General features: G+C 42.8%; 1 protein-coding gene across 2 annotated transcripts in view; it reads right to left on the bottom strand.

Annotated features, from left to right (window-relative positions):
• LOC126419038 (uncharacterized) overlaps positions 1-14291 on the bottom strand; it is a 45913-nt gene that overhangs the window by 14721 nt on the left and 16901 nt on the right. For both annotated transcript variants that reach the window (XM_050086100.1, XM_050086101.1), the window contains exons 4-5: positions 11830-12025; positions 865-1030 (exon numbers count right to left, since the gene is read on the bottom strand). In XM_050086100.1, coding sequence (XP_049942057.1) covers positions 873-1030; positions 11830-12025 — 354 coding nt within the window. In that variant the 3' untranslated portion in view covers positions 865-872. The remainder of the gene's footprint in view (positions 1-864; positions 1031-11829; positions 12026-14291) is intronic.

Here is a 14291-nt window from a genome sequence, read left to right as displayed (position 1 = left end):
TCTAGCACGGCGTGCCGTGTTACCCTCCAGAACCCACCGATTCCATATTCTGCTAACAGTAATTGGATCTAGACCAATGTGAGCAGCAATGTCGCGATACGATAAACCGCAATCGCGATAGGCTACAATCTGACCTTCAACGAAGTCGAAAATGTGATGGTACGCATTTCTCTTCCTTACACGAGGCATCACAACAACGTTTCACCAGGCAACGCCGGTCAGCTGTTGTTTGGGTATGAAAAATCGGTTGGAAATCTTTCCTCATGTCAGCACGTTTTTGGCCAGTAGTATATATATATATATATATATATATATATATATATATATATATATATATATATATATATATATATATATATAAAATCAATACCTTCGTTTTCCTTTCCCTAATTTTACTTTTTTTTGTGTTTGTCCTGTAATCTCTTTTTAAGAAACTACCCATTCCGTTCCTCTCAGCTTCCAACTATTTTCCAGTCTTGACAGCATTACAAATTCGTCGGTAAAAACACATGCTTCTATTTCTTTCTCATTGGCTACAAGTGCGTTTTCGAAATTTCTCCTTTGTTCCCTTGGATGCTTGCTCGCTATACAGACTGAACGTCTTGAAGGAGGTCCAGCAACATTGTTTCAGTCACTTTTTGGACACTGGCAACCATTTGTGTCCCTCGAATCTGTAAGCGTTTTTTCTGTACAAGTTGTAGACAACCCCCTGCTCCCTGTACTTTATGGCTGAACACCCATTTAGTAGGACGAAAATGTTTTCCTCTCCATTTGAGAGTCATTGAGTTTTCAGTTAACCCAGATTTTGAACTACTGGCTGATGGAGACAAACCGCCCTGCAGAGGAGGGCTACTGGTGACTTACGAGGTCCATCACTTGGGTTCGGCGTCGGCAGGCTCCGGCGAGACAGTTTCTGCGTCTGGCGGCCTCTGGGCTGCAGGGGGCGCGGCCGGCGCAGGTGGCGGCTGCAGCGATAGCGCCACTGCGTCTGACGTCGACTGTCCCAGGCGGGGCGCCGAACGCTGCTCCGCTGCACGTACACACAGCAGATATGCAAATCCTGAGGACTCTAACATGGACTTTAATGTAAACCGTTCCTGTAGTATCGATTCTGACGTTGTGTCAGAGGTAAATACTAAACACAATAAGATAAAATTCACAATGGAGTTTGGGAGTAACTCCATAAATTATTTATATCCAGCCACAGACGTCAGAAATCGTACTCTTGCTTCCAAGATTTATAGGAAACCTACCACCACAGATATTGCAATCCCTGCCGATTCTCGAAACCCAGTGACCTGTAAACATGCTGCCTTTCACTCAGTGATACATCGCCTATTATTCACCCCCACGAGTGACGACAATTTCCAAATGGAAGAAGTAGCGTCAAACAATGGCTATCCTCCTGTTTTGATGGACTCCATAATGAACAAAAATCAGGAACAACTGGTGTATTCTCTCCTTATCCTCTTCTCGTCTCATCACCGTAAGAATGCAACAAACGGTGCACAGTGCCATATTTAGGAAAATTCTCACTGGGTGTATGCAGAAAACTTAAACCCAAGAACTTAAAAACATCATTTTATGTGTTCAACTTTTTTGGACACTTTTTTCCAAATCTTGAAGACAGCACTCGAACTTTGAAAAAGAGCGATATATATAAAATTACTTGTAATTGAAGTTAATTCTATACAGCTCGGTCTGTGAGGGCAACACGCTCGCATTTGAAGGAACACCACAGAAGTTGGAAACTTGGAAAAAGGAGAATCTACTTTTCCAGGCCATTTGTTTAAAGAAGGCCATAGTTACGAGATGCAACATGAGGTATTACATCGCCTTGATAAAGGAAAGGAAGGAAGATGAACTATCTTGAAATAATGAAAATTAACAAACATATGTCCATCTGCTCAAGCTTAGTACTGAATTAGCAGACAGGTCCCTCACTCCCGACCTCTAACTGCGGATACTACGCATAATCAACCGCGCAGTAGCCGTGCGGTTCAGGGCGCCTTGTCACGGTTCACACGGCTCCCTCCGTTGGAGGTTGAAGTCCTCCCACGGGCATGGGTGTGTGTGTTGTCTTTAGAGTAAGGTAGTTTAAGTTAGGTTTAAGTCAGGGACCGATGACCTCAGCAGTTTGGTCCCATAACACCTTACTACAAATTTCCAACTACGCATAATCCCATCCACGCCGCGTAGGAAATTACTTCTCTTACTCATACGCACAGCTGCTACACTTACCCATTTAATCTCGCCATTATGTCTTGTCTGTTTGTAATTTAGGAACTATTACAGACAAGATTATTTTGTTCAGCCACATGCTTGGAACATGTCACTAAAGTTTATCGTTCAGTTTATTTCCGTCTATGAACAATTGTTGATTAGTTAATGTGTCGCATATTTCATTTTAGTTAAATAATCTTACATCGCCATAACACTAAAATAATTTCTCTAGTTTTATTCCTAAAACTAAGATTAAGATTTTGAAAATCTGCAAATGGAGATATTCTGTATACATACAAGGTCATAATCTTCGTCCTAATGAAATTTCGTTGCATCACATATTCATCCTTGTACCTGATGATGGCATGACAGCCGAAAGCCGGTTTGTGAAACAAGTAATAAATGTTGTAGAAGATGATACCAGTGTTGCGTGTGTTTTCATTCACACTAAACATCTACATTTTGTGTACATTGGATTTTGCTAAATGGTGACAAACTCCAGGAAACGATCCCTAAGAGAATAAGGAGAATAAGAGGTCATACGTGCGTACGGCAGGAAATGCATGGTGTCTGTGCTACGGGACATTTATTATTCATCGTGCCTGTGCAGTAGAATGCAGTGCACTATGTACCGTGATGTGACCACGGCAAGCCTTTAACAATGCGCGCACATAATAGAGCATCGACTGAGGAACATGTTTAGATGTGTCATTCTGCGACCGAATGGAGACATAGGCAGCGTGAATGCATTGTTCCAGTATCTGCATGTCTGATTTTCACTCCACATACACCACCATGCAATATCTACGTTACCCTTCGTTCCAGTGAAGGATGACTGGTCCCACGAGACGGTCGCCAACAACACCCGTCCACCCACTGAGACTGAAACGGTGCTCCTGTCGGTTCGCTTTCACCATGCATGGGAATTCTTCGTAGCCCACATGTGGGGCCCCTCACAAAGGTAGCCTCATCTCTGAATGGACTTACTGACAGAAATTCCAGCACCATGGAGTCCTGTGCAACGAATCAGCTGGAAATCATCGCCGTGGAGGTAAGTCCTTAGGTGATAAGGCCGGCGTTGTACGTAATACGGAGACTGGCGGTTGTTGTTGGAAAAGTTCCACACGGTCTTGCGTCTTACGTCATGCTGGTGGGCCACCTGTTTGTTGCTGATAATATTGTACAGTGTTCCTCCGAGATCTGTGTCAGTACCAGGCGCAGCCGCCTTTCATGGTTTCCCATTGCCGAAACGAGTCTGTCTAGCACGAATTACAGAACAGTCTTACAGACATGATAATTAATTGAAACCCTCAGCTGCCGACATGTGTTGTTGATATACCTCGATGTGGACAGTTGAAAATGTGTGCCCCGACAGAGACTTGAAACCGGGATCTCCTGCTTACAAAGCAGACGCTCTGTCCATCTGAGCCACCGAAGACAAAGGTGAACAGCGCGACTGCAGGGACCTGCGCGCCTCCCGTAAGACCCACATTCTCAACTGTCCACAATCTACATACGTAATGTTCTTAATAGGTACTTTGCCCATCCACTCATTACTCGCGCCAACTAAGGTGACGATTCTCGTAAGAGTTCGCGCAGCCTGTGCGCATTCGCACAGACGAAGGTCAATGGCCGGGTAGCCTTTAACTATATATGAAGATAGTAACTGTTCTCGAAAGAACAGATACCATTGATGAGCGTGCAGCTTCTATAGAATAAATGATAATTGATTGAAACCCTCAGCTGCGTGCATCAACAACACCTGTCGGCAGCTGACGGTTTCAATGAATTATCAATTACTCTAGAGAAGCTGCACTGTCATCAGTAGTGTCTGTTCTTTCGAGAACAGTTACTATCTTCATATATAAAGTCTTACAGAAAGTTTATGGTGCCATTGCTGTCGGCGGGGATACTTTATGCCGTATAGACGTGCGATCACCCGCCCATTGCCATTTGCCTGTCCGTACGTAAACACCGTATTGGCCTAGTCCTGGCTGGTATCACAGGCCATCATCTCTCAACGCTGCACCACAAGACACACGCCCACATCGGAGTGAGTCGACAATAGCGCTGAAGCGGATGTCCTCTACTGCTGACGTGTGAGCGTGCCGCTGTCAGCACAACATTACTGTCGGCTAAGTGTGGAGCTGAAATACTAGGACAGACAGAACATTCCCATTTGTGTGATGTGTTATCATGTGTGCTATGAGTTGCTCAAACGTACATTGTCAAACCTCTTTTATCTCCACGTTCAAGTGGATGTCCCTTCCTCGAAAGTATTTCCATCCTAATGTCCACCTTACCTCTTTTGTTCCTTACATTCGCACGGACGATTTCCTGCAGTTTACCCCCAGTTGGCGAGATCACCCTGTATATTATGTTTTCGTTTTATCGAAATTAATTCTTTTTTGAAGAAAAGGTGATGCCTGATACACAAAACCGTCTTTTTTAATTTATTATAAGACAGATCGGACACACAAGTTTTGCCAAGAAATGTGTTCAATATTAATAAAAACCGGTTTAATGTCTCCATTCCCTTTAAATTAAAGAAATATTATAAATTTATTTCATTGGATTGAGCCTACAGGGGGTACAAAAAGCTGTCCCACAGTCTTACAGCAAATATTAGAGGTAAAAAGCAGGAAAATGAACCAAAAATATATGTCTTGAAACAAATACACTGCCTGACAAAAAGAGATAAATACCCAGGAGGTGAGGAGGTAACGAAAATAAACATCTGATGCTAAGAGGATGTGATTTTATTGCAGTGTTTACAAAATCGAGTCAAATTTGCGAAGGATTTGACAGTATCTGCCCACTTATCACGTTATACCCATCTCATCTGCATGCATGTGCTGATATGATTGCGAAGGGTATCATAATGCCGATATATCCACTCCTGAGGCAAGCTGGCACACAAAGCTGGGACGGAGTTGACGTCCGAGAAGGCCCGACACATGTTCCATGGGAGACAGACCTAGGTATGCTGTTGGCCACGGGAGTGCCTCAGCATCATGCAGACAGTTCGTAGAGACACGCGGATTTAGTGGACGAGCATTGCCCTGCTAAAAAAAAATGGCACCACAGTACTGTCGCATGGGAGATAGCCGGCCGGAGTGGCCGTGCGGTTCTAGGCGCTACAGTCTGGAGCCGAGCGACCGCTACGGTCGCAGGTTCGAATCCTGCTTCGGGCATGGATGTGTGTGATGTCCTTAGGTTAGTTAGTTTTAATTAGTTCTAAATTCTAGGCGACTGATGACCTCCGAAGTTAAGTCGCATAGTGCTCAGAGCCTTTTGAACCATGAGAGATAACACCTGAGGGCGCGAGATGTCCATGACGTATCGTTTTTTCCTCAATCAGCTGTGACCTGAAGTAATAACCGATGGCAGCCCCACGCCATGCACCAGAAGGAACATATTGGAAGAATTGGACCTCTCCCCACATCGCAGCTATACTCACAAAAGATGGTAATGCTGAGAAGCCTAGAACATCGACATACTGCTGAATACAATGGGACTTGATTCATCAGCAGTCCTTGCTTCCCAGTCGCGGCACCAAGCCAAGCACAGCCGTTTGCGTAGTGGTCATAGTGGCAACCTGTGCATGGGTCGCAGTTCAGTAGTCCGCTGGATGACACGGAATGTCGCAATACTTGTTCTCAAATCACAGGTACAGATGCGGAGAGCTTATGATATGCTTGGTGTGTAATACGGCGATCTTGTCCTACAGTGGTCAGACATGATCAGTCGAAAAATTGGAGACGATTATATCTGCACTCACGTTCCGTTCCAGTTCAACAGCGCTCCACTATCACATCCGAATGGCCCACAAATGCACATATTTCAGCTGTCCAAATGGAGAACCAAAATGAGGCTTGTTGCAAACTGTAAGATGCTGATTACGCTGTCTCACACGTGTATGTGGAATCTCTGTATTCTTCACGATGATCGCTCAACATAGAACACTGTTCACGCCCCTGGTATCAACACTAAACACGCACAAAATTCGTGCTATCTGGTGGCTATTTATCTGAATTAGAGACTTACAACTTAAATCTTACAACTCCTCCCCCTCCCCTGTCAGTGATGTGCACGTCTACAAATTTACGAAGTTGCACTGATATCCGACCATGTCCTCTGGGTGCTTCACTTTCTTCATGGTCCGGCAGTGTACTTGTGAGATACGTACCACTATGTCCTATTGTAGCTACCTGGCTGCTGGCGCTAAGAGAGGTAAGATATGTAGTTGTCACTTATTCTTGCTAATAATCAAGTAATCTGACGACCATATCTGATGGTGTGCATGTGACGTGTGCACGTTATCGATGGGCTTAGCAAACAACAATGCTTTGAAATGTATCCATAACCAGAAATATAAGAGATACCATTAGGCTAACAAGGAATCCGTACTATCGAACTTTCTCGACCAAACCACCGTCCGTTAAACTTCTGTGTTGAGCACTGTACCAGTCGTAAAAATGGTAAGACGCTCCGTAGTGTACGAATATATCCATCGTCTTTCTATAAAGACAATGTTCCCCAATAGCGCAGGCAAACTGTCGCACAAAAATTGGTGGTACAACATTCAAGCCACGCCCTGTTGTGCTAGAGATGGCAAAATAATACTAGTGAAAACTTTCTTCATTACAAGCATCCGACTGATTCACTTCTGTGTTGCGAGATATTTCACCTGCGTCCTTCAGGAGCTTCGTCTATGTACAATGGAACGGTCTTTACCAATCAATGACTACCTCTGCTTATTACTTGTATTCCCCTAATAGAATGGAGTGGTTACAAAATAGGGTCAGCAGCCGTTTTAACAGTTTCAGGGGCTACAGTGTCAATGACTGACTGATCTGGCCCTTTAACATCAACAACATGGCCTTCCTCTACTGGTTCAGCGAATGGCTAAAAGCACGGGGGAATCGACAGCCGTTACTTTTGCCGAGAGCATGTTGCTCTACTGTACGGTTAAATTACTGCGGAATCCACTTGGGTAAAATATTCTGGAGATAAAATAATCCCAGATTAGGATCTCTGGGCAGGGACTACTCAGGAGGATACTATCAGGAAAAACAAAACTGGCATTCTATGGGTAGGGGCGTAGAACGTTTGATCCCTTAATCGAACACGTAGGTCAGAAATTTTTGGAGGGAAACGGATTGGTTTGCCGGCCAGTGTGGCCGAGCTCTTCTAGGCGCTTCAGTCTGGAACCGTCCGACCGTTACGATCGCAGGTTCGAATCCTGCCTCGGGCATGGATGTGTGTGATGTTCTTAGGTTAGTTAGGTTTGTGTAGTTCTAAGTTATAGGGGACTTATGACCTCAGATGTTAAGTCCCATAGTCCTCATAGCCATTTGAGCCAAACGGATTGGTTGAAATAGTGAAGTTCAGTGGGAGACGAACAGGACTTCTGGTCAGATGAGTAGACAAAATCAAACAGGGATGATGGGGGAACAAATGTAGTGATGAATAAAACAATAGGAATGTGGGTACATACAGTATTATTGAAGCCAACAGCCATGACAGTAGTACAAGTTTATGTGCCAACTAGTTTCGTAGGTGATAAGCAGATTAAAAAAGTAAATGTAGGATGAGATAAAAGAAATAGTTCAGAAAGTTACCAGAGAGGAAAGCTTAAGTGTGGTAGGTGACTGAAAGTCGGTAGGAGGAAGAAGAGAAGAAAAAGTAGTAGGAGAATATGGACTGGCTATGGTTCAAATGGCTCTGAGCACTATGCGACTTAACTTCTGAGGTCATCAGTCGCCTAGAACTTGGAACTAATTAAACCTAACTAACCTAAGGACATCACACACATCCATGCCCGAGGCAGGATTCGAACCTGCGACCGGGGCGGTCGCTCGGCTTCAGACTGTAGCGCCTAGAACCGCACGGCCACTCCGGCCGGCGAATATGGACTGGGGGAAAGGAATGAAAAAGGAAGCCTCCTGCCAGAATTTTGCAAAGAGCATTATTTAACTATCGCTAACTCTTGTTTTAACATTTCGGAACCACATTTTTAACTCTAAGACATTTCCTGGAATCGTTGTGGACTCTTACCACAATTTATTGTTTATGAACTGAAGAAGTTGCAAAAAGTTAGGAAATTAAGGTGGGGCGTCTACAAATTGAAATAATCGGAGATTTGTGCGAGTTTCAGAGGAAGCATTAGGCAACGATTGATTGAACCAAGGGAAAAGGCGTAGAGTAGGAAACGAATGGGTAGCTCTGATTGTGAATGACGAAACAGTGATTACAGCAGAGGATCAAGTAGGCAAAACGACAAGCCACAGTAGAATGCATTGGGCAGCACGGGAGGTATTCAATGCAACTGATGTAAGAAGAATATATGAAAATGCAGCAAACGAAGCAGGCGAAAGGGAATAGCGAGTGCAAAAACCTCTCCTTGGTAGAGACAGCCATGACGAAATAGTTCACCTGGTGGCCAGGATGTATAAGACAGGCGAAATACCTTCAGACGTCCGGAAGAATATGATAATTCTAACGAAAGAAAGTGATGATAGGCGCGAATGTTACAGGACTGTCTCTTTATTAAATCACTGACGCAAAATACTTATACGAATTATTTACAGAACAATTGGAAAACCGTTAGAAACCAATCTCGGGGCAGATCAGTTTTGATTCCGGAGAAATGTAGGAACACATAAAACAATATTGACCCAACGATAACTTTTAGAAGATATTTTAAGGAAAAGCAAACCTAAGTTTATAGCGACTGTAGACTCAGAGAAAGGTTTTGACAATGTTGACTGGAATACACTTTTCGAAATTCTTAACGGACAAAATACAGGGAGCGAAAGGGTATTTTCGACCTGTACACAAACTAGACCGCAGTTGTAAGAGTCAAGGGTCACGAAAGGGAAGCAGTGGTTGATTTTTCAGTAAGTGTGGTGAACAAGCGATAAAAGGAACCAAAGAAAAATCTGGAGATGAATAAACTTCAAGGAGAAGAGGCTTGCCGGTGACAATGGTATTCTGTCAGAGACAACTAAGGACGTGGAAGAGCAGTTGAACAGAACGAACAGTGGCTTAAAAGGGCGGGTATAGGATGATTTTCCAAAAAAGCAAATCAAGGACAATGGAATGTAGTCGTATTATATAAAATGCCACGGATGAAATTAAATTAAGAAACCAGACACTAAAAGTGGTAGATGAGTTTTACTATTTGGGCAGTAAAATAATTATGGCCCAAGTTGTTGTCTTCAGTCCTGAGACTGGTTTGATGCAGCTCTCCATGCTACTCTACCCTGTGCAAGCTTCTTCATCTCCCAGTACCTACTGCAACCTACATCCTTCTGAATCTGCTTAGTGTACTCATCTCTTGGTCTCCCTCTACGATTTTTACCCTCCACGCTGCCCTCCAATACTAAATTGGTGATCCCTTGATGCCTCAGAACATGTCCTACCAACCGATCCCTTCTTCTAGTCAAGTTGTGCCACAAGCTCCTCTTCTCCCCAATTCTATTCAATACCTCCTCATTAGTTATGTGATCAACCCATCTAACCTTCAGCATTCTTCTGTAGCACCACATTTCGAAAGCTTCTATTCTCTTCTTGTCTAAGCTATTTATCGTCCACGTTTCACTTCCATAATGGCCCAAGTAGAGATGATACAAAATTAAGACTGGCAACGGCAAGAAAAGCGCTGCTGAAGAAGGGAAATTTGTTAACATCGAATATAGATTGTAAGTTTGAGGAAGTCTGTTCTGAAGGTATTTGCCATGAGTGTTGCCTTGTGTGTAAGTGAAATGTGAACATTAAACGGTTCAGACGAGAATAGAAGCATTTGAAATGTTTTATGCTGAAGATTGGTTGGGTACATCAGGTGGCTAATGAGGAGACACTGAACAGAGTTGGGGAGAAAACAATGTTATGGCACAACTGCGCTATAACAAGGGATCAGGTGATAGGACACATTCTGAGACATCAAGGGATCAGTAATTTAGTATTGGAGGGAGATGTGCAAAGAAAAAATTGTAAGGGGAGCCCAAAAGGTGAATACAGTAAGTGGCTCAGAAGGACGTAGTTGCACTAGTTGGGCTTGCACAGATAAAGTCTTCGGACTGAAGACCACAGCAATAATAGGAAGGGAGCGCGCAACATAAAAATAGATTCAATTGCAGAAGTCAATAAGTGACATCTCGTTTATCCCAGCTCTTTAATTTTAGATACATTTTATAATTCTGGCAAATGATGGACAGTTCTGATCACTCGATATGAGGGAACAAGAATCTTACACGTGGTTTGTACCTTTCAGCTTGGTCCAGTTGAAGAGGAAATGCATATGTCAAGTAAGACTGTTCTCCGGCCCCTCGCGTGCTCTTGCTATAGGCGGGAACATCGCTTCAGCTGTGGGCCACGCTAATGGGGAGGCGTTGCATGTCCCTCCAGTGACATGGCCTGTGTGGGAGACAAGATCAAGGCTTCGCCACGGCGAGAGATGAACTCCGGTACACCTCCCTTGCTTTTCTAACAGTGTGTTCATCAATGGACACTGAAACCAGGTGGTACCACGGAGAACGCAGTTGTGCAAATATGTCTCCTCGGTAGAAATTCGGACACCACTCGCGTTAAGGCGAAGGCGAAGAGTTCTTGTTAGGTTCCTACTCAAGCCCAACAATAAAGTATTTTCTAAAAAGTTATTAAGTTCCCCGACAACTAAGTGCCAGTGTGTTGGCTGCGTAAACATATTGTCTCTCCTGCTCCTTATCTTCTTGCTGAATCTAGTCTCTGGGTTCGTGATTGGCTAGCAAAATAAAATAAACGTTTTCTTGTGGAAAGTATGAGCTGAGCTCAGGAAGGAAGTGGACATAATGTATCTAACTCTCTTGCTGGTCACTGAAGAAACCAGACGTGATGTAGCCTAGAATCCGATTCAGAAGGAGGCACACTCAGATTTGAGATGTGCCATTAATTCTTCAGAGGGTAAGCACTGCTTGGTGAGGTGAAACGATGGTTGCGGTTACGATTCTACATTGTAGATGACAATCTCGAGGTACGCGATTTATTTGGTTATCAATTCACTAAATTCTTTATCCTGGTTTCGTGAATGGACCACAGCTTAGTTGACTGCGCTCCTACGCTTTCTTTGATGGAACTGCTCGTGAAGTGACGGCTGGGAATATTGGTTTCCTTTTTTGCGTACATGATTATAATGCTAACATGAAGACGATTGGTCAGTTGTCTATTGGAACTGCCAGACTGAACAAATCTTGAATTTTCATTTATCGGAGATTAAATCTAAGTTATTTTAGTTACTTGTTCAACCTTGCGACTGTAATTCCAAAAGGATATTAGTTTAATAATTTTTCCCCTTACTCATGTATCAACAGTGTGTAATCTTGTACAATTTAATTGCTCAACTTATATATATAATAAATTGTGGAAATATTAACTAATATTTTATCTCTGGTGGGCAGTATAGTCCCCAATCCTTCCAATTAAAGATCTGAGCAGTATCATCACTAGAAATTGGAGACATCTCAATCATAGCTTAGACCTCCCAAGCAGGATTGTTCACTTGTTCCCTCCTCCATGTTCGTCAGTGCACTCTATAATCGTGAATACTGCAGTGGCTGGACCTACCTGATGACGTGTGATGACGATCTGGCTCTGCGACTCCGTTGTTGTGGGGTTCGAAGTGATCTCCATGATGGACGCTGATGACGCCGTAGTTGACCACCGAGTGGAATGAGTGTGGGTTGTGCAGAGAAGACTGCGGTGGTTGTGGCGTCTGTATGGTGATCGGGGCCTCCGTTACCTCGAGAGGCGCTGTCTTATCCTGCAATGTATGGGAACAATCACGTTTTGGCATCTTTATTGTAAAATCCTATAAATTACCTTTCCGCATGGACTAAACACTATGCATGGCGAATGACACACGACGGCGCCCCAGAGCTGCTAGTAAGTTCGGATATCGGACTTTCAAAGTGTGTAAGAATACCTAGGTTATCGTTGAGACAGAATGGACAGTTTTATAAGAACCAATGTGAAATCGAAGTGCAAAGGATGCGTCATTAATGTAGACAGTTGTGGTGCAACAGTCTGATATGGCCAGTGTGGTGCCTGATTATTTAACGTGACTGGCTCCGTCCATTTCAGGTTTGTTTAGCTGTCCCGGCAGGCAAAACGGGGAATACCCGTTCATGTCAATATGATTACATTATCTATGGCAACTGCAAATATTATATTAATATTACTGTTCAGTCAGAATACAAGATTGGACATACCTCTTACAGGGGCAGATCTTGTACCTATCGGAAAAGATTTGTAGTATTTCACGTGTATGAGGACTTTGCACCCTATGCCAAACTATGACTTTGATCTTTCTTGATTTGACTAATCATGAACGGTTCACAAACACCCACAAGCTACAAACTGGCATTGACCTCTCTTACTGTATTGACGTCTCTAACCATTCTAGTTTCTACAATGTTGTCTGAGTAAATCTACGTTGCTCACAAACATGTTGAGAGCCTTCAACGTAGTAAATACTTTGGGACCAATAAAATAGTTTACTAAATTATTTGTCATGAAGCAGTGGACACTCCACGCTGTATTCGCTTTCGCAGCTAATTCGCGTCCCTGGTATTTGTTTTACAACTGCCTCCTGATAGGTTACTGGAAATAACACGATGACTTTGATTACCACTTTTGTAGTTTTCATTTGATACGGCCATCAGCTAAGTGAGCACAACTCTTAAGATCTACACAAAGTCTTCGTGGAAATAGCTACGTACCAAATATCCATAGACCTTACGACTGTTACTTATTTACTCCAAAAAAAAGGCAATTTCTTTACATTTGTATTTCTTATTTTGTTTTGATGTTTATCTCATGTATTTATAACAGATTTAAAGGCAATATCGTGTTTTCTTCATGTACCTGTTAGGCGTGTTTCAGGAAACGAACACTGAAAGTACTGCAACGATTTGCCACGCCGTGTGGCAGACTCATTACAGACGCCTCCCGTGATAGAAGAACAGCGACATCAGATTACGGAGATACACTTTGCTCTCGTGAATCATTTCTTATTTACAATCATGAAAGCATTATAACAGTGAATCTGGCACGGTACTGTAACGAAAATAAATCCTGTAGCCAATCTATTGTTGTAACCATAATAAGAAGTTAGGTTTTATGAATTTTTTTTTCCTTGATAAAGCCAGAAAAACCATAGAAGTACCTGGTTATGCTCCCTTTGTTTAAGAGAATCACCACAGAAACAGACCAGACGGAAGTGTTACAGATGATAGATTGCAAATGTTAATATCTAGAAGACGACCTAATACATATTAATAATTGTACTGGAAACCAGTACTACTTGCAGGTTACCCCTCAAACGGCATCAATAATTTTAGTTTCAATTTTTTAGTTAATTATTGAGTGAGTTGAAATATTTATAATGCTTTCATAATTTGTTTATTAACAGGTATAATTTTATCTTAAAAGTGTAACACAATAAGACAAGTATTACAGTAAGAAACTGGGAGCTTCTGTTGATGCAGCGTAACTTTCGCTTAAAATGGAGCGAAAATTACTCAGATTACATACATCCAGTGTTTCATAATAATAAGACATAGTAAAATGTAGACTTTCACGGCCGGAAATATCATGTCCATTATAATTATCCGGGCTGTTATGCCGTGGTCGGTTGATGAATTCTGTGGTGATTCCCAACGTTTCGTCTCCGACTGCGGGAGACATCTTCAAGGGGGTCCATAGCTCGATGGAAGGTCCAACACACACACTGGCTCGCTACTGAGTGACTTCCAAAACTTTCATCGTAACTCCAGACCTTCCTAAACTTTTTCTCGTTTGGATGCTCAACATCAAATATTTAACAAAGTACCTCATTTGTAAAGCAATCAGTCGTTTGAAGCTATTTTATGCGTGGGAGTTTTATATTTAAAGAAACAGGAGTTTGGTCGTAATATTATAATAAATGCTAGAGCGACATGCGCACATGTGTTTGAAGGTTAGAATGCGTGGAATAGTCTGTCAATATTCGGTAGTGGCTGTGGAAGGACTGTTGAACGTAGGTTCTT

The sequence above is a fragment of the Schistocerca serialis genome, chromosome 9 (genome assembly GCF_023864345.2).
Source record: "Schistocerca serialis cubense isolate TAMUIC-IGC-003099 chromosome 9, iqSchSeri2.2, whole genome shotgun sequence".
NCBI classification, from domain to species: domain Eukaryota; kingdom Metazoa; phylum Arthropoda; class Insecta; order Orthoptera; family Acrididae; genus Schistocerca; species Schistocerca serialis.
Note: the sequence above shows the minus strand (reverse complement) of the source record. Positions and strands in the feature narration are given on the sequence as shown.